The following is a 27,226-nucleotide window of genomic DNA, read 5'->3' as shown; positions in this document are numbered from 1 at the left end:
ACTCAGTTCCAGTGTCCCACAAATACTTTTAAGAAACTGGGACCCAAACAGGCATATTTCTTTGAGAAGTTTCTATGATCATTTTAAACAAATGTCATTTTCCAATATAAAAATCAATTTAGGTTTGTATAAAGATAAAGAACCACAAAGGAAATGTTGATATTATTATATTTAAAAACCAAATCTAGAGTGCTTAAAGATACATAGTGAAAAGGGTCAACAACTATGAACTTAATGAAAAGAGGAATACATATTAAAGAACCATACTTTCTACAGCAAGTCTTTCTGTAGCAAAATTACCTATTTGACAATAATTCAAGCTGGATGAATCTCAATTTCATATATCAGAGACCTAAGGAAACAAAGGAAATGTCTCTTGCAAGATATATAGAAAGTCTATTTTTTAAGAGTAGGAGTAGATAAAACAATGCTCAAAGAAATGTAATCTATTTCTCAGCTAAAATCATAGTAACTTATGAGTTTTTAGAATTAAAAATTGTTGGGGCGCCTGGGTGGCTCAGTCAGGTAAGCATCTGCTTCTTGATTTCGGCTCAGGTCATCATCTCAGTCATGAGATTGAGCCCCACATCAGGCTCCGTGCTCAGCGCAGAGTCTGCTTGAGATGCTCTCCTCTTCTTGCCCTTTGCTCCTCCCCCCACTCATGCTCTCTCTAAATAAATAAATAAAATAAAATCTTTAGAATTAAAAAAGTCTTCCAGTGGATCAGTTATGTTTAGATATTAAAAATTAGTAAATGAAAAGAGAACTCGAGAACTTCCATTCAGATTTGATGGAGCAGTTTATGTCACACTATGTCTCTTGCTGGTGAAGGGGCAAAGATACAAGATTTTTAAAAACTCAAAACAATCTATTCTTTAGAGGCACTGAAGTACAAACAAGGCAGCCAGGACATAAGAGGCCAAGGTTCTGGAGACACAGGAAGATATGGAGGTGTTTTCTTTTCTCAGTGCACTTTCAGATTTAAAGTATAGGGAAACAGAGGCCAAGTGGCAGCCGAGAGCTTGATGACATTCCACTGGAATGGAAAGATAATAGCTGGAGTTTGGAACTACCAAGGATTTAAGGGGTCAAGAGCCTGGAAAGAACAACAAAGAAATGAACAAAAATGCCTCTATTTTTTAACTCCCAAGATGAACATTTGCTGGATGAGACAGCTAAAAACCAGAAGCTGGGATACTGAAGGTTTGAACAGATACTGCAGCAATCCCAAGGGTACTGCAGAGACAAAGACTGGAGTTTAAGTCTCACCAAAGTGGGGAGACTCTGGTACAAACATCATACTTCAGTTGAGACCCCAGAATGATGATGAACTAGAAGAAATGTAGAGTAGAAATAGACCAGAACAGGTCAATGCCATCTCAGTCTATCTGCTTGTGAGAAAATTAAATATATCTGGGAAAAAACACAACTTCAGGGGCTTCTACAATTTTTCATTCACAAAATCTAAAGTTCAATTCAAAACTGTCAGGCATATCAAGAAACAGAACCAAATGGCCAAATGCCAAAAGAGGGAGGGAAAAAAAAAGATAACAGATACATCTAAAGGTAAAGAAAAATTACATTAAGACCTGAAATATTGAGTACGATTAATATGTTTAGGAAAATACAGAAAAGAGAATTTCACCACAGAATTGGAATCTATTGGAAAAAAGGAAATTCTGGAACAGATAAATAATTGAGCAATTCAGTAGATGGATTCAGTAGCAAATTAGACATTACAGAAGAAATAATCAGTATAGTGGAAAATGGATCAATAGGAATTATCCAAATAGAAGCACAGAGAAAAATAGGATTGAAAATACAGAAAATACAGAAATATGCATGGGTGGCTCAGCTGGTTAAGCATCTGACTCTTGATTTCAACTCAAGTCATGCTCTCAGGGTTGTGAGATCAAGCCCTGTGTTGGGCTCTGTGGCGGGGCATGGAGCCTGCCTGAGATTCTCCCTCTGCGCCTCCCACCAGAACACACATTCTTTCTCTATCTCTCTAAAAAAAACAAAACAAAACAAAATAGAAAGAGCATGAGATATATATATAAAAAACAAAGTAAAATATCTAAAATACATAAATTGGAATCCCAGAAAAAGGAGAGAGTACAAAGCAAAAGCAATATTTGAAAGACAAAATGGCTGAGAGTCTTCTTAAACAATAGAAAGACATCTCAAGTGACAGATGCAGTAAGTTCTACAAACCTCACAAAACACGAAAAAAAAACCCTAAAGCCAAAAACCCCATCTGGACACACTATAATAAAACTACTAAAAATCACAGACAGAAAAATCTTAAAGAGCAACCAATTAAAAATAGACATTTCCGGGGTGCCTGGGTGGCTCAGTCATTAAGCATCTGCCTTCGGCTCTGGTCATGACCCCATGGTCCTGGGATGGAGCCTCACATAGGGCTCCCTGCCCAGTGGGAAGCCTGCTTCTCCCTCTTCCACTTCCCCTGCTTGTAGTCCCTCTCTTGCTGTCTCTCTTAAAAAAAAAAAAGAGGCATTTCCTTTAAATGAGCAACAATAAGAATAACAACAGTATACTTTTCAACAAAAACAAAAGAAGTTCAAAGAGGAAAAATGACATATTTACAATGTTGAAGGAAAATTAACTACTATTGTAAATTCTATAGTCAGGAAAAATATTCTCCATAAAGAAAAATAAAAACATTTTCAGATAATCAAAACCTACGAGAACTTGGTGCCTAGGCACCAAAGGAGTTCTTCTTGCATAAGGATATAATTCCAGGTGGAAAAATGCAAATGCAGGAAGTAGTAACAGTAATGGGCAAATATATGGTTAAAAATAAATAATATGAGTTATTTAAAACAAACCAAAAAATTATCTCTTATGTAGTTTAAAGTATATGTAGAATTAAAATACATACCACGCACAAAAGGTGAGAGATAAGGGTATTGTAAGGTCTTTGCATTGTCTAGAAATTGATAAAGAACTAACTTAAGATAGACTCTAATTATTAAATTTATGAATACACATAGCGATCTTTAGGGTGACTACTAAAGAACAATGCAAGAACATACAACTGACAAGCTAACTGAGGGGAAAATGTATAATAAAAATTCTTCATGATTACAGGAAGTGAAGACAAGAGAAAGAAAGCATCAAGGAACAGATGGGACCGATAGCATGATGACAGATTTAAACCCAAATAAATACCATGTAAAATTTTAATGACTAAACACATCCCAATTAAAAGAGATTATCATAATAAATAATAAAACAATGCTCCAAAGACACACATCTTAAATACAGGTCCACAGAAGGATTGAAAGTAAACAGAAAAAATACACACTGACATCAGTAACATAAAAATACTTAGAAAAACCCCAAATATTTAGGAATTAAGTAATACAATTCAAAATAAGCCATTAATGAGAGAATAAATCAGAACAGACATTAGAAATTATTGTAACTGAACTATAATGAAAACATGAACCATAAAACAAAGTGTGGAATCTAACTAAAGAAATGTTCAGAGGGCAGCTTAGAACTTTAAAATACATAGAAGAAGAAAAAAGAAAAAAAAAGAAATGCTAAAATTTAATAAGTTAGGCATGGATTAAAAAAAAACTAGGGAAAAACAGAAATTAAACCAAAACAAAATTAAAAAAAAAAGAAAAAGCAGAAATGAAATTAAAAAACATGTATAAAGGGAAAAATCAAAAAAAAAGGGAAAAATCAACAAATTCCTACAGTCACTGAAAAGATACACAATATGGTAACTTGAATTCTGCTGATAGATTTCATATTTTAGAGTTCTTTAAAAATAAAAGATAAATAAAAATTTGACAGCTCTGTAACTAATAAAGAATGTTTTATTGAAGTTCAGAGGGATTTATCAGTGAATTCCTCCAAATATTAATAAGAAAATAATGCCAACTTTACATAAACTCCTCCATTTCATTTAAAAAGATGTATTATTTCCCAAATCATTTTTTGAGGCCAGCAGAGTCAAAATAACAAGACCTGTCAGGGACATTACAAGGGGGAAAAAAAAGGAATATGTCTAATTAACATAGACAAAAAAGAAAAAAGATACAAAATACAAACTAAATTCAACTATATAGTAACTGGAAAATAAATAACCCCAATATGTGTTTATTTCAGGAACTCAAGATCTAATATTAGAAAAATTGATCAATGTAATTTATCTCATTAATAAGGGAAAAAGATATGATCACCTCAATAAATGCAGGAAAAAAGCTGATAAAATTTAATACCTATTCATGACACTCTAAATAATTTAGGAATGGATGGTAATTTATCTGATAAACAGTACCTACAAAATATATAGAAAACGTCATACTTTTTTTTAAAGATTTTATTTATCTATTTGAGAGAGGAGAGAGAGAGAGCATGAGCAGGGGAAGAGAGGCAGAGGAAGAGGGACAAGCAGAATCCCCGCTGAGCAGGGAACCCAATGCAGGGCTCAATCCCAGGGCCCCAGGATTATGACTTGAGCAGAAGGCAGATGCTTAACCGACTGAGCCACCCAGGAGTCCCAGAAAACATCAGACTTAATTATGAAATATTGAAAGCTTCTCCCTGAAGATTGCAAATAAGACAAGGATGTCCACTACTCAGTATTTCTACTCATATACCACTGGTGATGTCAACCAAAGCAATAAGGCCAAGAGGGAGAGAAAAGGATTTGAAAAGGGAAAAATTAAATTGTCACTATTCACAGATGGCCAGTTTGTATGCTTGGAAAATCCAAAAAGAGCTAAACTACAAAAATTAATAAGAGAACTTAGCAAAGTCATTGGATAAAAAGTGAATATACAAACTCAACTGCATTTCTATACATCAGAAACAAATACAAATAAAAATACAACTTATAATTTTGTACAAAAACATCAAACATCTAGGTATAAATCTAATGAAAATGTGTGAGATATCTGCACTAAAAAGCTGTAACATCTTTTTTTTTTTAAGTAGGCTCCATGCCCAACGGCAAACTTGAATTCATGACCCTGAGATCAAGAGTCACATGCTCCACCAAATGAGCCAGGTACCCCCAAAAACTATAACATCTTTGAAAAACATTTAAAAGAACTTAAGTTAATGTAGGGATTGTTCATGGATTGGATGATTCAATACTATAAAGTAATCAATTAAGGAAAAATTGACTATATATTCAATGACATTCTAATAAAATTCCGAGCAGGTGTTTGTGTTTGGAAATTAATAAGATGTTTCAAAATTTGTATAAAAACATAAAGGAACAAGAATAATAAAGACACCAAAATAGAACAAAGTTGGATAATTTACAGTACCAGATATCAAAAGCCATAGTAATTTATGTATAGCAACGGTGCAAGGGTATACAAATAATACAAAAGAACTGAGCAAAGCCCCCAAACAAACCACACATATATGATCACTTAATTTAAAACAAATACGCCAATGAAATGCTGTAAGGAAAGGATGGGCTTTCCAATAAATGGTGCTGGGGTAACTAGATAGCTACATGTAAAAAGAAAAAAGTAAAAAAGGAACTTTGACCTTTACCTAATAATGAACACAAAAGTAAATTACAGAAGTTTCATAACCTAAATATTTAAGTTAAAATAGATCTTCTAGAAGGTAACAGAAAAAAATATTTAACAACCTTGGAACAGGCAACAATTTCTTAAAGAGGATACAGTAAGAAACTAACTAGAAAAAAAACCCTGATACGTGACTTCTATAAAATTCAAAAACTTCAGTCACTGAAAGATACCATTACTAGAGTGAGAGGAAAGCCACAGTGTAGAATGAATCTGCAATTTAGATATCCAACAATGGACACATATCTAGAATACAGACAGAACTCCTACAAATCATTTAGAAAAAGACAATCCAGTTTAAGAAAATCAGCAGAAGAATGAATCAGGTATTCCAAGAAAGAGGATATTCAAATGAGTATATGGGAATGTGCTCAGTATCACTACTTTCAGAGATGCAAATTAAAGCCACTTTGAGACAGTGCTACATAGCCATCAGAATGGCTTAAAAAAAAGACAGTGTCAAGTGTGGGTGAAAACATGGAGCAACTGGAGTTCTCATAAACCATATACTTACTGGCAGGAATGCAAACTGGCACAATTACCTTGGAAAACTATTCAGTAGTGTCTACTAAAGTAGAACATATGCATATCTTATCAGCCAACAATCCCGTGGCAAGGCATATACACAAGAGAAATAAATGTGTATGTATAATGAAAAATCATGAACAAGAATTTTTAGAGCTTTTATTCATAATAGATCCAAGTAAATACAAACCAAGTGTCCATCTAAGTACAATGGATAAATTGTGGTATAGTCCTATGAAAATTAAAAGAAACAAATCTATTTCTATGGATGAATCTCATAGACATCGTACTGAGCGAAGGAAACCAGACAAAAAAAAAAAAGAGTACATACTGTATGATTCCATTTATATCAAGTTCAAACAGGCAAAACTAATGAATGGTGATAGAAGTCAAAATAATGATTATTTTGCAAGGAGGTTATCAACTGGGAGGGTCCAGAGAAGATACTTCTGCAATTCTGGTACTGGTAACATATTAATACTTTATATTAATCTGAGTGGTGTTTACATAGATGTATTCATTTATAAAACTTCATTGAGCTGTTCATTAAGATTTGGGTACTTTACATACAGCTTAAAAAATTCTACCAAGTCTAAAATCAGGCCCTAAATGTATCAGCTTTAATGCCTATTTTAAATAAATACACTACATTTCAACAAGACTACTGCTAAGAACAGATGTAATCACTACTCTTGAGAATTACAACAAGCAAAACATATAATGGATGAGAGTAAGCCATTTATAAAAAAAAATCTTGATCTGTACTTCAACCAATTTCCCTAATTGTGTGGTTTGAAAACATCAGATAGATGAGAGGTTAGTCAAAGGTAAATTCATTCATTCAACAAATACTTATTAAGCACCTACTATTTGCAAGTCCTGGGCTAAGCACTGATCATATCTACTCATTTGAACCAATTAAGTATACTGACCTGGCCAAAACTGAAACCAATCCATTAGTTATAGCTCGCCTAGAGAAAGAATTTATTACCAGAAAAGGAAAGGTCTATATGGAATCTAGCTAAGGGGATTCCAAAAAAACATGAATCTCTTTCTTAAAAAAAGCAGTATAGACAATGCACTAAGGGTATCCTGGCTAGGGAAAAAGAATCTGGGGAGCAAAATTATTCTGGTCACAAGAAGAGGTACACTATTACAAGGGTAAGGATGATTCAGTATACCTCACCATTTTCTTGATAAACTATTCCATAAAATTACTACCTAATTTTACTCTATATTTTTCTGCCTAATAAATTTAGCAACTTTGCTTCCTTGATTAGAGAAAAGGATACCTTGGCTAGTACACTATTCATTCTCTAGAAGGTGAATAATTAAGCGGACATTCTCATGAATCTATTTCCAGTGGTTATTACAAAGAACTCCTAAGAGTATTTATAACTCTCAGTGTATAGATATAAAAGTGAGTTTCTGGACCTATAAATTTCAGGAATGGACCGGGAAATATGGAAACCAGTTTGTCGAAGGGCCACACTGAAGTCCTGTCTGGTAGCCTGCTGATTACTTTAGAAGTTGGCAAACTATAGCCCGAAAGACGAATACAGCCTCTTGCCTGTTTCTGCAAATAAAGTTTTATTGGAATGTGGCCATGTTTATTTGATTACACGTTGTCTACAGTTGCTTTCATGCTACAGAAGCAGAGCTGAGTGATAGAGACTGGCCCACAAAACCTTAAATATTTATTATCTAGCTCTTTACCAAAGTTTACTGACCTCTGCTTTAGGTGATTTCTCCCTCTCATTTCATAACTGCCATAATCTTTGTCTTATTCTGTAATAGAGCTCATTTCTGCAATTTTCAATGGGCAGAGTGACTTGTCCCTAATTCCAACTAACTGAGATATTCAGAGATGGAAATTCCACACTGTCATTGGTCATTGACTAATTACTATAAATCAATGGTTTTAAAAACTGAATGCAATTATAAAGCCAGCCCTTAAGTTTCTCCTCTAAAATAATTCCTGCAGTTTTACAATTCTTAAATCATCAATGGTCTTGAATTAACTTTCTGTAAGTTCATCATTTCTTTCAAACCAAGAGTTTATTAAGCTTATTATTTATAAATAATATGGAAGATAGCATTAATATGGTTTCCTCATTTTATATCCCTATGTATGTACCCCCAAATTATGACTTTTTCCTTTGGAGGGGGTTGTGTTTTATTTTTAACAGCAGCACCTTATAAGTAATAAATTCTTTGGTACTGACATTTCCCAAATCCAGTTATTTTCCATTCTAATATTTACGAAATCAACTATTTTTCTCTTCTAGAACAGCAGCTTGACAAAATCCAAATAAATATAAAACAGCCATAAATGCACAAATAAGTTTCTTTTTTAAAAAGAAAGAAAGGAAAGGTTTAAGAATTGTTAATTTCTATGGGAAGTCAAACAAGGACTATGACAACATATAAGAAAGAATCCAACACAGTCTATATTTCAAATATGGTAGCATTACCAAGGGGGAAAAAATAAAGGTTTAGAAAATGATTATCTTCTGGAAAGGAGCTGAAGCAAGTCATTCTACTGTAACTACCTACAAATCACAAATGACTATGTGTAAAGGAAAGTATACAAGAGTAACTTGTTAAGCAAGATAATCAAATCCTATCTGATTTATTCTTTTAAAAGAGGGAAAAAAAAAGGAATGTCTTCAGAGTTACACAGATATAGAGCAAATATAAACATCCAGAAAAGGGGAAAATTACAGCTAAACATTGAGTAAATTCCCTATGAAGAAAAATTTGCCACAATTTTACAAAATAATATTAAAAAATATTGAAGCTTATAGATAATCGAAAGGCAGAATATTGCTCATTTATGACATCAATTTTAATAAAATAAGTAAAAATTGTATGGGGAAAAGAAAAAAATTTAACCAAGAACAACAAAGTTTAAATGTCCATATTTTACTCCTGAATAATTACACAAATATATAAATAAAGTACCCATTAGCTTTTACCTGAATGCGTCCGAAAATGCATTTCCAGACTTGATTTGCCTTTAAAAATTTTCTTACAAACGTCACATTGATGAAAGGTTGCTTTGTATCTAAGAAACATAAAAAGGGTTGAGTTTTCAATATAACTTTAATAACATAATGAAAATAGGTTACATTTACAAGATTTACATATAATTCTCATATTAATAAAGCACAGAAATCCAAAGGAATGTGGAAATACTTTTAAAGTACCAACCTTACCTCTGGCTCTTCTTCCTCCAGTTACATTCAACATACAAATTTGTAAAAAGAGGTCCTTAGACTTTTAACTTTAAACCACTTAATTTTAAGATTTAAATCACTGGACTTCTGTATTATTATTATTTGCTATTAAAAATATCAAAGGAAAAATTATAGGGACAGAAACAGATCAATGATGGGTTGAAGGAAGAAAAAAGGAGTTGAACAAAGAAGTCTGGTGGAAATTTAGGGGTGATGGAACTATTCTGTATCTTGACTGTGGTAATGATTACATGACTACATGTATCTGTCAAAACTTGCAGAACTATACGCTACAAACAATGAATTTCTCTGCATGTAGAGTATAACAATTAAATTTAAAAATAGATGCTGGGGCTGAATGAAGAGAAACTACAGCAACCTCAAAATGTGCCTTCATCAAAAAGGTGACACTGCTCTAACTGGTTCACTTAATAACACAAGTAATAAATATTACAAACTTGAACTTAAATTTTATACCTAAATTTTAAAAGAACGAGATACCAGTCCTTTATTTTTATTACAGATTAATAGACATAAAAAGCTATAAAGTACTCAAAGCTACCTTATCAGGCAGTAGAGAGCAGTACCTAAGAATACGTGTTTGTGATTTAAACAATCCTAGACTCCAATTTCATTGTGAGGATTAAGATATTTGTAAAATGATTAGCATTTAAGTGGTGGTTATTAGGAAAGCCTATCATCTCACCTTGGAAATAATTCATATCTGATGAGTACATGCCAAATAATTAACTCAAATATAGACTACTATAATGTTCTGTAAGACAGTTTGCTTTTAACAGATCTACCGAGTCTTACTGGAATGTTTAGTATATCATTACCAATATTCAATAGCAATAGTACACCTAAGGTTTCAAATGCCACTCATACTTTTCAAGTCGTTCAACTCAACATTTACAAAGTGGCTACAAAAACCCTATGCAAGGCCCTGTCTTCCAGAAACTTACTTCTATACTTGATGAAACGGACATTTAAAAAGATAATCTAGATTTAGTGACTTGGGAGTGTCACTGATAAACTTAGCAAAAGACTTGTAACCAGTATACTTGGTTTGTCTCATTCTGTTCATATCCATAGTAAATATAAAGAGAGATACAAACAGGGTCACCATGGGCACACACATAGAGACACAGCGGTACTCAACTAGGGGCAATTTTGCCCTGCATGGGGTATTTAGCAATGCCTGAAGACATTTCTGGTTTTCACAACTGGGGGTAGGTACGTGCTACTGCCATTTACTGGATAGAAGCCAGGAATACCAATAAATAAACATCCTACAGTGCACAGGACAGCTCCCCAACAAAGAATTATCTGGCCCAAAATGTCCTCCCCTTAGCTATGGCTAAGAAATCATGGTCTATACCATGAACGGAATGAAGTTTTAAACATACATATGCTCACAACACTTTAAGTGTCTCACAGTGAACATAGAATAAAGATAAAATGTACAAAGACCTCGATGGGTCAGGCCCTATATATGTACCTCTCCCTTCTCACATGGATGCTAGAGTATAGATTTTCAGGATAGGAGTGATAAACAGTTCCAAATGAAGCTGACATGCCCAGTGTAAAAAGGACTTAATAATGTCTATTGGAGTTGGCAATAAGGAACTTATACTGACAGCAATTTAAGAGGTAAAGTCAGAGGTCATATCGCAATAGCTTATTACAGTGAATGGGAAGTGGAGAAGTAGATAAGGGTACTGAAATAGAATCACCATTTTAAAATGTTTAAAAGGGAAGAAGAAACATTAGAAAATAATGGGTAGAAGGAGGGGTACTAACCTTAAGCACTCCACATTCTTTCCCTGGATAATCTGCTTTTACGTATTCACGTATAAATCTTTATCCACAGGTCAGACTTCACTCCTGAGATTTAGACTTAGATTTACCTATTACATTTTATGTTTGAGTTTCCATTAAGCATCTCAAAGTCAATACACACCAAACAATTCATCATCTCCCTCTGTAAACTTAGTCCATTTTCTGTTTTCTCTATCTCAGTGGCTGGCTTATCAACCAACCACTTGAAAAGTGGAATTCCTTGAAAACAGGAATTAGCCATGACTACTCCCATTATCTCAAAAAACTAAGTATTTTTCAAATAAGTACCTTCTACTATTTATTACTAATGCTACTACCTAGTTAGGCCCTCACCATCTTTTTCCTAAATTCTAACAGCTTTCTAACTGGTTGATTTACTTGCCTCGAATTATCCACCACAAATCCAGCCTCCCTACACCAATAAGAGTGATCTACCCCAAAAGAAATCCAACTGTGTCACCCTCTTGTTTAAAATCTTCAGTGGCTGTTTATCACATTGGGATAAGTACTGGTTCCATAAAATGATATGCAAGGCTTCATATTCTAGATCCACCATTAGCCAACCCTTGTAGAAAGTGGAACCTACAGCTTCTGGTTCCATAATTATCTAGGCCAGCAGATAGGCCCACAGGCTCTTGTGGCAGTGAGGGAATCCCAAAATTCTTTCATAGGGTTTTTAAGCTCAAAGTTATTTTCAAAATGATACCATAACATTATTTGCCTTTCTCATTGTGTTGACATTTACACTAATGACATATACAAAAGACATGGCAGGTAAAAGTACCAGTACCTCAGCTCTAAACAAGGTAGTGGTACCAAAATGTACTAATTATCACTGTGCTCCCCACTGCCAGAAAGAAAAGAAAAATGTGGTAAAGGAGTTAAATTACTAATTTTTCTAAGTTTCAACCTTTCAGACTGTGGCCTTTGTAATGTTCTCTGTGATAAAGTGGCAATGACACAGCACTTCTACCGCACACCGAAGTACCTGAGTCTGAGTGGTGGGCTGAAGGAGCCACTTCCTTCATGAAATACCATTTCACTTGAAAAGAATAAAAGACAAGCCACAGTTACAAACTTGAATATTTGGCAGATATTTTCTCGAAAATTAAAGGAAGTAAAACTGTTACTTCAGTGTTTGTCATCAACGATAAAGTTTGAGCTTTCAAGCTAGTATAAAAATTGTGGAGAACTTGCAGCTGCCCTTGTGATGTTGACAGCTTCCCAATACCCCTTTCTGAGAGACTAGAGGCAATATTAACAAATGTGATTTGTTGATCCTGTACTGTGAAATGTGCTAGCATTTAGAAAACTGGCATAATTTAGTGAACCCATATTTTCCAAATGACAAATGCATCATATTACAATTTATGCATAGGTAAAAAAATTCATTCAAGTACAAGACTAATAGACTGTAACAGGGTATGAAAACTTCATTAATCTTGTTTCAGATTGCACCTTGCAACTACCTTTAAGAAACTAGCACAGTTTTAGTGCAGTAGCAAAGACTAATAACCACAATTATCTAAGACTGCTATCATAATACTCCTTCTTTTACCAACTATGTATAGAGAGAGGCTAGATTTTGTTCATTTACTTCAAATAAAATAATGCATGGCAGCAGATATGATAATTCAACTGTCTTCTATTAAGTCATTAGAGAGATTTACAAAAATGTAAAACATGCCACTCTTTTAATATTTTTAATTTGTTTTGTAAAGTAGCTATTCTTCACAAATTGCTTTTTATGTGAGCATGTAATGGGTATATCACTATTTTTAAGTGAATTAATAAGTACTGAATTTTTTCTCAATTCAATTTCTAATATGATTTATATAATTTATTTAAACAGTAATATAATTTTTATATTGTAATTTATATAACAAGAGCTCCTGAGATACTGGATAATTTTTAAAGTTGTATAAAGAGGTTGAGAAAAAGTTATAGACCCTCAGAAACAAGTGAGTCTGCAGTTCAGTCTATTTTCCACCCATTCGTACATTATGTTGAAATTCGTATTTCCTTTAAAAAAAAAGACTTTATCTATTTATTTGAGAGAGAGAGTGCACACGAACGACAGGAGAAACTGAGGAAGAGGGACAAGCAGACTTTAAGCTGATCACAGAGCCTGACGCTGGACTTGATCCCACGACCCCGAAATCACCTGAGCCAAAATCAAGAGCTGGATGCTTAACCGACTGAACCACCCAGGTGCCCCCTTATTTCCTTTTCTATACAGCATCATGTATATCTTTCTATCCTAGCACTTAGCAGGATTCCTATTATCTCATGAATAAAAGAATTCAATGACTACAATGAATACATTGATTAATGAGTGAATCACTGAACAAAATCAGTGAAAGAAAATATAAACCAGTATGTAAATATATTAAAAATGGATACAAATCAGCACTTCCTACTCTTCTTCAAAGTGGTCTATCACTTATTACATTTAAAGATACTATGTATATTTTGTTGATCATGCTCAGTATATTAACCTAAGTTTCTTGGCACCCATTACTTAGCATTCGTTCCAAACACCTAGTCCAAGAACATGGATTCTCTGAACATTTTACACTCAACAACTCATCTCAGCTAAACCTGAATACTAAATTTTATTAAAAAGTTGGTGTTCAAAAGAAAAAAAAAGAGACCAAAAAACAGACTCTTAGAGAATAAACTGATAGTTACCAGAGAGAGGTAGGCAGGGGGAATAGGTGAAACAGGTTCAGGATTTAAGAGTACATTTATCATGATGATTACTGAGTAATGTATAGAATTGCTGAATCACTATATTGTGTATCTGACACTAATATAATATTGTATGTTAAATATATTGGAATTAAAAAAAAAAGTTGGTTATTTAGGATAACACATGCCTCCTTCAAATAAAATACCATTTTAAATGCTCACTGTGGTTAAAAAGAAATCTAAATTCTGACTAGAAACATGTCTCAATAATTGCTCTTATTAAGTGTAATATATAGGGCAGCACAATTATACTTTTAGGTAAAAGCCACAGCAACCAAAGATAAATGAAACGCCCAAAGAATTTCAAGATTTTATATTAGTCATTAGCTTCAATGTCTACCAACTCTAGCCTTAAGTCAACTGAAAACAAGTAAAACAAAAATGTTTCATTCAATTCCATTAGGTCAGCAGAGAAGCTATAGAAGCCAGAAAAAAGAGAGCTAGTTAACCTATCCCCAATTAAACAAAATAAACTATGAGAAAAGTTATAACTCTCCTCTAACCTACACTTATCCAATGTAGTAATTATGGGAAACTGCTTTTTCACTTACTTTTGCCACACTTTCTCTCCCAGGTGTACACTTTTGTAATGAACAGTGAGATGATCCCTACGACCAAAACATTTTCCACATTCTTCACATTGATGAGCCTTCTCACCTTAAAGACCCAAATATTTTGATTATAATATGCAATTCAGTTTTTCCCCAGAAATATATTATCAAACAGTAAAATAACATGATGGGAAATATACCAGAAAAGTAAAGCCACCCTTTATTCTGGGCTATTTGCTTTATATTCCTTACTCAAAAACCTTTCTTCAGTGAATCTATGCTTATTTTCATGGATGTGAGCCCTTTTCCCTCACTTGGAAAAGGAATGAATAGGGTTTTTGCTGTAGACTTCAAATCTTACCTTTCAATGTAACAGAGCAAGATAAATGAAATTACTTCAAAACTCAGTAATTTTTTAGGAATATAGTAAGTCTAGATGTCAAACACTTCAAATGAAAATACACTGAATCAAGAAGAGGCTGTTTTACTGTTAATAAAAAGGACCTGAACATTTTCAGATCTTTGTACTTTATTTTTATTTTTTTTAAAAGATTTCATTTATTTATTTGAGAGAGACAGTGAGCGAGAGAGCACAAGCAGGGTGGAGGGGCAGGGGAAGAGAGAGAAGCAGACTTCCTGCTGAGCAGAGCCCAACAAGGGGCTTGACCCTGGGATCATGACCTGAGCTGAAGGCAGATGCTTAACCGACTGAGCCACCCAGGCACCCCTCTTTGTATTCTATTTTTTTTTTTTTAAGATTTTTTATTTATTTTTTAACAGAGAGAGAGACAGCGAGAGAGGGAACACAAGCAGGGAGAGTGGGAGAGGGAGAAGCAGGCTTCCCGCTGAGCAGGGAGCCCGATGCGGGGCTCAATCCCAGAACCCTGGGATCGTGACCTGAGCTGAAGGCAGATGCTTAACTACTGAGCCACCCAGGCACCCTCTTTGTATTCTACTTTTAAAATATTTTTCATCTATGGGGATTTCATATATTTATTTGTAATGAGCCAAAATACAAATATGAAGTAAAATTCTAGATGAGTTCCATTTCTCATCTCTGTTCTTATATTCAGTTACAAAGCCTTGGCCTTTAAAAACCACTGTCTCAACTTAATCCAGTAAGCAATTAAAGCATGTAATCTCTAGAATTAGGAATTTAGAATTCTCCTCCTAAAAACGAAAACGCATAGTTTCAGTGAAAAAGTCATCAGACCGTGAGCATCTCTTAAAAGTGTTGATAACAACTGCATCCTGCAACCTCACTGGGATCATTTAAGAAAATAATTATATCTGTTGCACACTTTATACTTAGATTATGTTTATAATAATAATAATCACCTGTTCTACTGTGCTCATAGAGATGGCTCTTTCCCATTATTGTGCTCATATAGTTGGCTCTCTTAAGCACTTCCTGAACATCAATCTGAGAGGAAAATATGAAAGAAAGCCCCGGAATATGAAAATTATAAATATGGTATAAAGATCTGAAATTGATCAGGATTATTAAGGTACTCTTTTCCAAAGACAGGGTTTCAAAAACTGACTAATACATAAACTTTAACACCCAATTATAATCATATCTCTTCAAACATGTTTTGCTAACTTCTTTCCAATCCAATCAAAATGAGCAATGTTATCTTGGCATCTCCATTTAGAGAAATGTCAATATTAATTATTGTATACATCCACATAATATGCAAAATGCAAATTTTGAGAATTTGATTAAAACAAACATCAAAATATAGTCTGTAGTCATAAAAGGCAACCAAATGATTAAAATTACAGTGAACAAAAACATGTCATAAAATTATGTCCCTTTCAGATATTTAAAAAAAAAATTTTCAGAGTCAGCATTATCAATGCCAAATTATTAAAATTATAGCCAACATCAACATGATGTAGTATGTCCTCTAGCAGGTGCTTTCTTAAAGGCTTTTGTAAACATCATTACAAAGTACACCTTACCTGAATGTATTTTTTTGTGCTTTGTAAGATGGTCATGACGAATAAACGTTTTCCCACATTCATCACATTCGTATCTTTTATCATCGTGATGTACTCGTAAGTGAAGTCTATAAAGAAAAAAAAAAACTGAAGACCATAAAAACTGGTGACACCAAAGGTAAAATCCTGATTAACTCTAAATAGGGAAACTGGACTCACCCACCCTCATATATTATTTGCTTCATTTCTATGACTTTCCTCTTTCCCCACTCTTTCACTATCTAACTCCAGGGCTCCTAGTCACCTCTTTCAAAAAAACACCTCAACATTTGCACATACACTACGTCTACATGACCTTCCTTCCTGACTTAAATCTACTTCACTAAACATACTAAATGTCTAGGGTTGTTATCTATCTGGTGGAGTTTCAGAGATAGCAAGTAGGAATGAGTCAGAAGGAATTAGAATCAGACAAATGGGGTAAGTGACTTAAACTCACAATACAGCAAATAATTAAGAATTAACCCTTTTCTGGATGACGATACCACTTACAAATCGATAGATGAGAATTTGGTAAATTTTATAAGTAATGAACTTTCTCACAATTATATTCTGCTACTTTTCTTCACACTAACCAAAGTTAGTTCATTTTATAGTCACCCAAAGACAGATTATAAAAGGTTTAAATTATTAAAATTCATTTAACTTGAATTATTTTTAGCACCATAATCCTCCATCTATATATATCCCAGTGAAATGAATAGCTTTCCCATTCAAGTTGCCAAAACAGATATCGATTCCGTAACTAAAACCAGTAAACCAACTGAGCTGCATCTAAAAAGGACCCATTATGTTTAAAATTTTTTAAAAAGAGGTAAAAGAAGTAAATAATAAATGAAAGTGTAAAAATTAAAGCCTTAAGATTAAAAACCCTAAGAGCATTAATAAACATGTAAAATGTACATGTCTAACAGTAGGCAGTCACTTTTAATTATTCAGGAAAAAGCCAACTTTTCATAAACTTCAAATGTGGTCAGGGATTCAGCTATAAAAACAGTTACACAGGTTACAACTAATACACAGAAGACTTTCCAAAATTGAGAGTCCTACTAGAGTTTTCAATTTTGCCATATTTCATACCAAAATATTTTTTTGATAATCAAGAGTAATGAAATACACTAAGGTTAGAATATCACAGTTTTAATGAGTTTTGAATCAAAGAAAAGTAATGAAATAAACATTTAAATGACAGTGACTTGGACAGTAAAGCATTTAGCAAACTTGGTGATGAAATATTTAATATTTTGTACTACAGAATAAAGACTATTAAAAGTTGTAATGTGGGGGAAAAGTCTGTAAAGTTTTTTTGCATAATTTTGTTTACTGTAAGTGCTAAGAAATATTTTAATTCAACAAACAACTAATGCAATGATAAAAGAGAATTAAAATAATTTACCTTACCTAATATAGGGGAAAAATGGCTTGACTTACCTGTATGAACTTCCATGACGGAAACTTTGCCCACAAATACTACAAAGATGAGGTTTTTCTCCACTGTGGATTCTCAAATGTTCTTTCAAAGTAGTCCTGTGTTAAAAAATATACATTTATCTAGAGACTTTTTAATGTCATTATCTATATTAAACATAAGTTTCCAGGGGTGCCTGGGTGGCTCAGTCAGTTAAGCATCTGACTCTTGATTTCAGCTCAGGTCATGACCTCAGGGTTGTGAGATCAAGCCCCGCATAGGGCTCCGTGCTGGGCATGGAGCCTCCTTAAGATTCTCTCCCCGCCCCTTCCCCTGCCCCTCCGCCTGCTTACATTTTCTCTCTCTCTCAAACATGGTATTCAGAAAGCTTACTAGAAAGGTATTCAAGCTAACAGATATTACGACAATTTTCCCTTTCTCCTACAGTATTTTTGCTTTTTACTGGATTAGTCTCACCAGCATATAATCATGCCTGCTTTGTTTCTCTTCTTTAAAAACACACACAAACACAAATTAACTTTGGCTTCCTTTGCCATCAGTTTGCTCAAAGATTTAACTATATAGCTTAAGCAGCTATCAAGGAGTACAATGAAAAATTCTCAACTGTTACTACTGCATTAAGTAAAACTGATGTGAATTTTAACAGAGAAAATTTAATAATACATAAGCCAACCCAGTTTATCAGTACTATTCCTTTCAAATATGTGCTCAGTATCTGTGAAAAGAATGTTTTAAGGCAAAGAAAGCTTTACAGGTACTTATAACTTCCAGATGCCAATGTGAAAAGGGGAAACCATATAAAGAATACAATTACTGTCATTCCTAAATCTTCCAGTCCTACTGACCTGGGATGGACTTGTTAAAATAAAAAACAGAGACCAGCCTTGAAAATTCCCCAAACAGTTTAGTCCCATAAACAAAGCCTAATGTAGCTTATTTTGCAAGGATAACCTGTCCTGGGTCATTTGTTTATGCCTCTGAAAATCATAGGGAAAACTTAAACTGTTTCCCAAGGTTGATGTGAGGTAACCATTTACCAATTCCCTATCACTTAAGAAAATCCTAATGTCACAACCAACTACTGTGAAGAATAAACAGTCACTGCTTTCTCATTTTTAAGCTGCATATAACAATATACCTGAGTCCCATTCTGTGTTCTGGTTTGAGTTCTCCTGGTTTGCAAACTGTCTTTTTACATATGCACAATAAGCTTTTACTAATTACTACTTTGGTGATTCATTGGTTTTACTTCTGTTATTTCTGAACTTTTAGCAGGCTATTGTATAACCACTGCTGCTCCAAATACATAGCTAGCATTTCCTATAGTTCTAACACTCGGAGATTTCCTACATATGTAAAGTGCTGAGTAAGGATAGACAAAGTTATTTTGGGAGGAAAGAAGTAAAAGGCAATGTGTCTGACCTTTGCAGGCTTTTGACTGTTTCTACCACTTGGTTTTTATTTTAATTCCACATCTAGTGAGTGTTAAGGCTGAACCTGAAATGAAGGCAGATCTATGCCAGTAGATGGTGCTCTTCTACAAGGCCCACCAACACTGGACAGGTGCATCTGCAGGTATATTCTGCTTTGTGGAAATTATCCCTAAAACTATTCCAAGACCCCTACCTACTAAGTAACTAAAAGTAAAAAGATGGAGAGATTGTTTTAGTTTTTGGTTTGCTTTTTGCTTTTATAGAAAGACCTTTAAGAAAAAAAGAATGTATAATGCATAAAATAAACTGTATCCATCTGTAGGCTAAGATCAAGTGTAGCATACTGGTTTCCCTATTTTACCATCCTATCAATTTGATATTTTAAGAATGTGGCAATTCTAATGTTTTAAAATTATGGAACTTTTATATACTGAAGGATAGAAAATGTATACATATTGTTTAAAGAATGCTATTACTACACTTAAATGCAGGATAAGACCTAGAACATTGCTATACCTTAGAATGCCTCTACATGTTCCTCCTTGATCTCTCAGAGATAACCATTTATGTTAACTATTCCCTTTCTTCTTTGTTTTACTACTTAGTAGTATATATCACTAAACAATATACTGTATATTTTTGAAAAACCGAGTAGCAAGCACAAATCTAACAATATTGTCACTATTAGCTAAAGAGCCCACAAGATAGTATGAACATGGTCTCTTTATCAAAGTCTGGCTGTAGCTTGCCTGAGCATTGGCAAGAGTCCTTTCCAACATGTCAACGGGTAAAGTCATAAATAAATACTGGAAAAGAGAGCTCATCTCACAATCAGAGCATCTGACAATCTAGAGTGGATCAGGTACTAGAAGTCTGGCAGAAATACAGCCAAAGTAAAAAGGCTGATGTATATATTTTGCTTCTAAACTTACTATGAACTATCTCTAATTCTCACAGGTCAAAAAAGAATATTTCTGTGAAATGAAACAAGTGTCCTCAGTTAAATCAAGTAGCAAGGCATAAATATAATAGTACAATGGTGTATGCTAGTATACTAGCATACAGGTACTATACAGTGGCAGAGTATAGATAAGAATTTGAATCAGGGAGAGAGAAACAGGGAGCTGCTATTCAATGGGTATGAAGTTTCAGTAAAGCAAGATGGGTAAATTCTAGAGGTCTGCTGTACAACATTGTGCCTTAACACAATAATAATACTGTATTAATAAAAATACTGTATTGTAACTTAGTAACAATACTGTATTGTGCACTTAAACATTTGTTAAGAGGGTAGATCTCATGTTAAATGTTCTTACCACAGAAAATAAAAAATAAATTTTGGGGTCAGACCTACTCTCACATTCTGTCCCCTAGTTAAAAGAGGAAACATGCCAGCAGGGATCATAGCAGTGACAACCCTCAATCTGTCATGGGGCATTACTACTACTAGTGTGGACTGACTACCCATTGTTAGACATGTTGCACATCTCACAATCCTGGAAACTTCATGCACTATCCTCCTATTATTCCTTTTGCCTCTTTCCAGTATTAGAATTTCTATTTCCTGTAGCCCTTGTCTTCCTCTTCATCAGTTTACTTTCTCATTCTGGTAAAGCATACCCTTTAGTTGCTTCATGAGAAAGAGTACATCAAAGGCCAACTTTCTGATATCATGAAAAATGTCTTAATGATCCTCAGACTTGATTGTTAGTTTGACTAAGAACAGAATTCTAGGCTGGAAATAATTTTCTTTACGAATCTTCGAAGTACAACTGTATCTTATTTCTAGTGTTGCTCTTCAGAGAGATGTCCAAGTAATTCTAATTCATAATTCAACATATGTAACTTTTTTCCCTGAACAATTAGAAGCATACAGAAGCCTCTCTTTGTCCCCAGTGTTCTGGAATATCACAGTGATGTATCTTGGAGTAGGTTTATTTTCATCTAATGTCCTAAGCATTTGATGGGTAATTTTAGTCTGGCAACTCATGTCCTTCAGTTCTGGGTTATTATCTTGAATTATTCAGTGACGATTTTTTCCCTTGCTATTTTCGTTGTTCGCTCTTTCTTTCTGGACCTCTTGACTGGTTCTCTAATGTTCTAATCCTTATTTTACACTATTACCTTATTTTGCTCTACCTTTTGGGAGATTCCCTCAACTTTGTTCTTCAATCCTTCTATTAGGGTCTTTACTTTGTCTATCATGCCTTGAATTTCTGGGTGCTCTGATTTGTTATAGCACCCTGTTCTTGTCTAATGGATTCTAGATCTTCAACTGGGGATATTCATAATATGAGTATTTCTTATGAAGCAACCAGCTGTTTATTTCTTTTTTTGAAAGTTTTCTTCTTTCTGAATAATGTTTCCTTCAAGATTGTTTTTTCTTCCTGATTGTGTTAGAATCTAGCTTCCATGTTAAATGATTTCCTTCTGTGTTTCTTTGATCTGTCGATTACATGTGATAGACTAAAAAGTAGATGGTACAATCAAAGAGCATGCATAAGTGGGTCTTGATGACTAGGCTACACAGTAGGTGACCCAAGTGTACTATTTGTTATGGAATATATTTGCCCTCTGGTTGCTCAGATTTTCAGGGAATTGTTCTCTAATCTACTGCCTGGGGGATAAAATCTAAAATCCAAGACATCAGCAGGGATAAGGCCTGTGGCTCACTGCTTTCAGCATTCAGAATGCATTCATCATATAACAACATGGTATACTCCAGTCCAGATATCTGCCAAGTAGGGATAGGGGTAGGTGCTCAGCAGCAATGACCTGTGTGGATGGCAGGAGAAAATCCAAATAATCTAACTTCTAAAGAAGTTTTTACTCAAGTACTCCCTGTTCTACCTCTCCTTCACCCTAGTTCCAGAGGTATCTGATACTGCCCATTCCTACACCTTTTGTGGATTCTATGATGTAAACTATGTTCTCGATTTCTCCATTGCCACCCTGGGATTTGTCTTTCTTAGATCTGCTAAGTCAGTTCCCACTGATCCACCTGCTTTCTACCTCCCGAATCTGTGTTGCTCTTGTCACATTTCTGTTCTTCCTGTCTTTGTAGCTTACTGTCTTTTAAATCAATCAATAACCTTTAATATAGTTTTAGTGGGGTTTCAGAAAGAGACAAAGTGGTATCTATGTGAAATTTACCATCTAAACCGGCAAATCCTGACTTTATATCATCTTCTATAGCATTTTACAAAATTTCTTCTTCTGTCCTTAAATTTCAAATTAAAGTATAATTTTAAGTATCTTATATCTTGTATTACCCTAATCCTTATAAACTATATTCATTAATTATTTCTATATAACAGTTACCAGGATTTTTCTGGGTGTGTAGTAAATTCCTCACCTTTCTCGTACTGATTTTCCACAGATGAAGCAAGTCCATTTTCTCTTTCCACCATGGGTACATTCTATATGGCGTTTCAAATTTCCAGTGTCATTAAACTGGCGACCACATATATCACATGGAAAAGGACCTAAAAAGGAAAGAATATATATTTAAAGTTTAAAGAATAGATACTAAGTTAAATTTAATAGGATCGGTATGTTACGAATGTGTATCTACCACTGTAAGTGCATATATTATAACACAATGCAGTTATTCATTTATAGTTTTCTCTTCTAGATTGTTTATTCCTAGAAGGCAAGTTACACTCATCCTTATATGCTTAGAGCTGAGTTTATGGTGTGGCATCTAATATAGTAAATGCTGTATAATCTAATGGGTTAATAAACTGAAATGGCCAGTTCCTAGTTTGAAATCAGACTGGAACAAAGTAAAAAATGTTATATACCAGATTTCTGGGAAAAGAAGGTACTGAGAAACTTTGGAAGAATAAACAAAGGACTTCAGAGACTTCATAAACTGGAAATGAACTGTTGTTCCCCAAGACCACAAATTTTTAATGATGATGCCTAGGTTGAAAATACTGTAGACTCTACTGTGAACTCTAATGAGAAATTAATCATAATAGAACAATGGAAAGAAAATGGCATTTGGACACTGAAATTCAGAAGCAAATCTATAAGCAGAATTGTTCGGTAGCCACAGTAGTTTTGGGGGAGTTTCAACATGTTTTTGAGATGACCTCAAAATATATTAAGTATCTTTAACATACTCTCATTTAAAATCTCTAATATTTCATCTTTCATGAGATCTGAGCCTTTTTTTCATTAACTAATTCAACAAGTATTTATTGATTCTTAATTCATATCTAGCACTGGGTTAAGTAAAGTAGTGCTATGGAAAATCCCTCACCTCCTTACATCCCTCTCCTCCCCCCCCAAAAAAAAACTCCAAGAAGGTGGAAAAAAGGAGATTCAGCATTTGCACAGTTAAAGATAAATAGATGAAGCAAATAAAAGCGAAAAGTGCCAAGATGAGTATATTATGGCAAGTGTGTATTAGGCAAAGAGTGAAATAACTATACCTATTTTTGAAGGCTCCAGCTGAGTGAAGAAAGAAAGGAGCATTCTCCTTCATGTTCAGTTACCTACCAGTTTTTCAAAGGAAATACCTACGTTCTTTCCCCTATATTAGATACCCAGTATTGCATGCAGCTAAACTTCCTTGAACTTGTATTTATGAAACTATGCTGGGAAGTTACTAAAGCAGTTTTCATGCCAACTCTCTAAATAGGATAAAATTAGAAGATTTGACTTTAAAGCCAACTATGATTTTTATACTTATACACAGAAATATATTATTCTTCTACCCTAACTGTTCACAGACTGTATTTCTTAGAAATATCTCCCTCTGATTTACAGAATATATAATCCTAATGCAGGTAGTGTAAGTATGTCTTTGAATAACCTAAAAGCAGTAATACACAGGTGTGTGGTATGTGGACCAGCATCATCAGCATCAACCTGGGAATGTGTCAGAAATGCAAATTCTTGGGCCATACCTCAGACTTGAACCACTCACCTAGCATACAGTGATTCAAGTAAACAGAAGCATAGAGGTGTGATGTGTGTATACATAAAATGTATATACTACATAATATATATATATACACACACATATATTATACATATATAAAACACATGCACACATAGTTCTAATTCAACCACCTTTTGAGAAATGCTTTCTTCAACAATTCTGTTATCAGTTCAAGGATCTGCTTGTATAATTTTACTGATAGGAAAATAACTATTGTGCAGGATAAGTTACTTCAATTTATAAGTTCCAATACTTTAAAAAATTTCTAAATTGACACTAAACCTATACCTTAGGATATCCACTTAATATTCTTAGAATGCCTATGTATTTACTAAATGATGTATTTAACAAATGTTGAAAGAGAAAATCAGGAACAGAAAAAGGAAGCAGAAGCAACTATGTTAACCATAAAAATTATATTTTGCTATGATGTTTCTATAACATGGGACAAAAAAAGATTACCTATGGTTTTCATCTCAAAAAGGAAGAAGCCCACCAATTTCCCAGGAGAAATTATTTTTCCTGGAACTAATGTATAAAGAAATTTCTCACATGCCTCATGCGATCATGAACATGTCTCCAACTACAGTTCTATTAAGTATAAAAACTGCCTCATATGATGACTTCTTAGAAATGCTGATGAAATACCCTGATAGAACTTACTAAAGGCAATTCCAAAAGTACTAAGCTAAGAAAATAATCTTCCAGCATACATGTCTTATATACTAGAATTGCAAAGATCCCTTATTGCACAATTGTTCTACTTTTCCCAAAATATTTCAAGGTTCTTCCATGTAATTTTAAGACGCTAGGTCACCGTAATTACCCACCTCTTGAGAATGTCCATCTTGAATGTGGTACCCAGAAATGAATGCAATATTACAGATGAATTTAAAATCAGTGAGATAATTACCTCCCTGATTTTGAACAACAGATTTTTATTAACATAGTTTAAAACTATAGTGGTTTTTGTCAGTCATATGATATTACTGGTTCAGATTCTGCCTAAAAAGCTTCTGCTTTTAAGCCCATCTGTAAACAGAGGAGTTTGGATTCTATACCATTTTACAGTTCTGCAATCCCCAACGACTAAAAGTCAGATAATTCCCATGTTTATGACTTTGTATTTACTCTTAATTTTAGCTTAATTTGTTTTAACCTTTTCCATAGCACAAAGATTTTTTTTTTACATTTTTATTTCCTACCATATCAACTACCCATGCCAGCTTTATGTCATCTACAAATTTTATAAGCATTAAGTATCTACTTTCATCTGTCAATAAAAACATTGATTAGGACAGGGAAAAGGCTGCCTTCTGCTTGGAAGGCAGCCATGCTCACCACTATATCACCAATGCTGCAGAGCAAATAGCCTCTACTTTGGATGACGGTAACTCCCTATCAGTATTAACTGTCATAAATGTACCTAATTGTACTACCATCTAGCACACAAGTTTCCATCGTAACCATAAGCATTAGATAGAGGATTCGTCAAATACCATACTGAATTCCACATATACTAGGTTCATTTCATTCCCTGAAAAATGAGTTTTTCCAAAACAAAAATGCCGTATTCAAGCACTCACAGACCTATCCAACAATCAACTGTGAATAAATGCAGTTTATGACCACAGACACATCTGCCACCAAAACAGAAAATAAACATATTTACTCATCTGCAGGAATAGCAGCAAATCCAGTGTTCCTCCCAATTTATCTGACTTCCTTCTCCTAAGTGGTTCAACAGCAGCAGGCTCCTCTAGCATGATGTGATAATCAATAATTGCTATGACTGGGGTGCCTGGGTAGCTCATTCGGTTGAGCGTCTGACTCCTGATTTTGGCTCAGGTCGTGATCTCAGGGCTGTGAGATTGAGCCCCATGTCAGGCTCTGCACTCAGTGCAGAGTCTGCTTGAGATTCTCTCCTTCGCCCTCTGCCCCTCCCCCACTAAAATAAATTAACAAAATCTTGAAAAAAAATTACTTAAAAAAATAACTGCTATGACTGCTCTTAGAAAAAGTAATTTGCTTACCCAGATGGAATTTTTCTTGATGCTTTAACCGTGCAAATCGTGATTTGAAATGTTCTTCGCAATAGGTACACTTAAAAGGCTTATCTTGAGAATGTAGAATCATATGTTCCTCCAAGTGTGGTCTTCGAGTAAAAGATTTCTTACAAATCTAACAGAAAATGTACACAAAATGTAAGGGAGCCTGAATTAAAAATTAAAATACCAAGCTCATGATGTGAAATAAACATACAAATTCAAGTAAAGAGAAATTTCTCCCAACAGAAAAGTTACCAAAAGTATAATCAAATTCTCATTGTGCAGAAAAAAATGCCTTGGAGGAATTATAGTATGGAATTATTTTAAATTTGTACTGAAAGTAGCTGAATTTCAACTCCCCCATTCGAATAGGCTAATTTCTAGGATTACACAGTAATCTTAGTATCTTAATTCTAGTCAACATTTCTAAAATCCATTAAATTTGTAGTTTAAATCACTTATATGTCATGAATAAAATGTTTTATTATTATTGCCATACATTTAATTAGGAATAGGAATAAGAAACCACAGAAAAATAATTTTAGAATTTATCTCTTAAAGTGGTCAAAAGGAAGAGATACAACTTTTTATTTATTTATTTATTTATTTTTAAGATTTTATTTATTTGACAGAGAGAGACACAGCGAGAGAGGGAACACAAGCAGGGGGAGCACAAGAGGGAGAAGCAGGTTTCCAGCAGAGTAGGGAGCCTGATGTGGGGCTCAATCCCAGGACCCTGGGATCATGACCTGAGCCGAAGGCAGACGCCTAACGACTGAGCCACCCAGGTGCCCCGAGATACAACTTTTTAAAGAAATCTGGCAGACATGAGATTTAAAAAGTGGGAGGTCAATGTAGGTTCATCATT

General features: G+C 34.1%; 1 protein-coding gene across 1 annotated transcript in view; it reads right to left on the bottom strand.

Annotated features, from left to right (window-relative positions):
* The window catches only part of ZBTB41 (zinc finger and BTB domain containing 41), a 43,106-nt gene that overhangs the window by 2,863 nt on the left and 13,017 nt on the right, over positions 1-27,226 (bottom strand). The window contains exons 5-10 of the mRNA XM_028120381.2: positions 26,344-26,491; positions 22,715-22,844; positions 17,929-18,024; positions 16,459-16,565; positions 14,494-14,599; positions 9,089-9,177 (exon numbers count right to left, since the gene is read on the bottom strand). Of these exons, the coding sequence (XP_027976182.1) occupies positions 9,089-9,177; positions 14,494-14,599; positions 16,459-16,565; positions 17,929-18,024; positions 22,715-22,844; positions 26,344-26,491 (676 nt within the window). The remainder of the gene's footprint in view (positions 1-9,088; positions 9,178-14,493; positions 14,600-16,458; positions 16,566-17,928; positions 18,025-22,714; positions 22,845-26,343; positions 26,492-27,226) is intronic.

Source organism: Eumetopias jubatus, unplaced genomic scaffold (genome assembly GCF_037043125.1).
Source record: "Eumetopias jubatus isolate StellerSeaLion01/CBP00866 unplaced genomic scaffold, mEumJub1_p1.0 scaffold_12, whole genome shotgun sequence".
Taxonomy (NCBI): Eukaryota; Metazoa; Chordata; class Mammalia; order Carnivora; family Otariidae; genus Eumetopias; species Eumetopias jubatus.
This window is presented reverse-complemented; position numbering and strand designations above follow the sequence as displayed.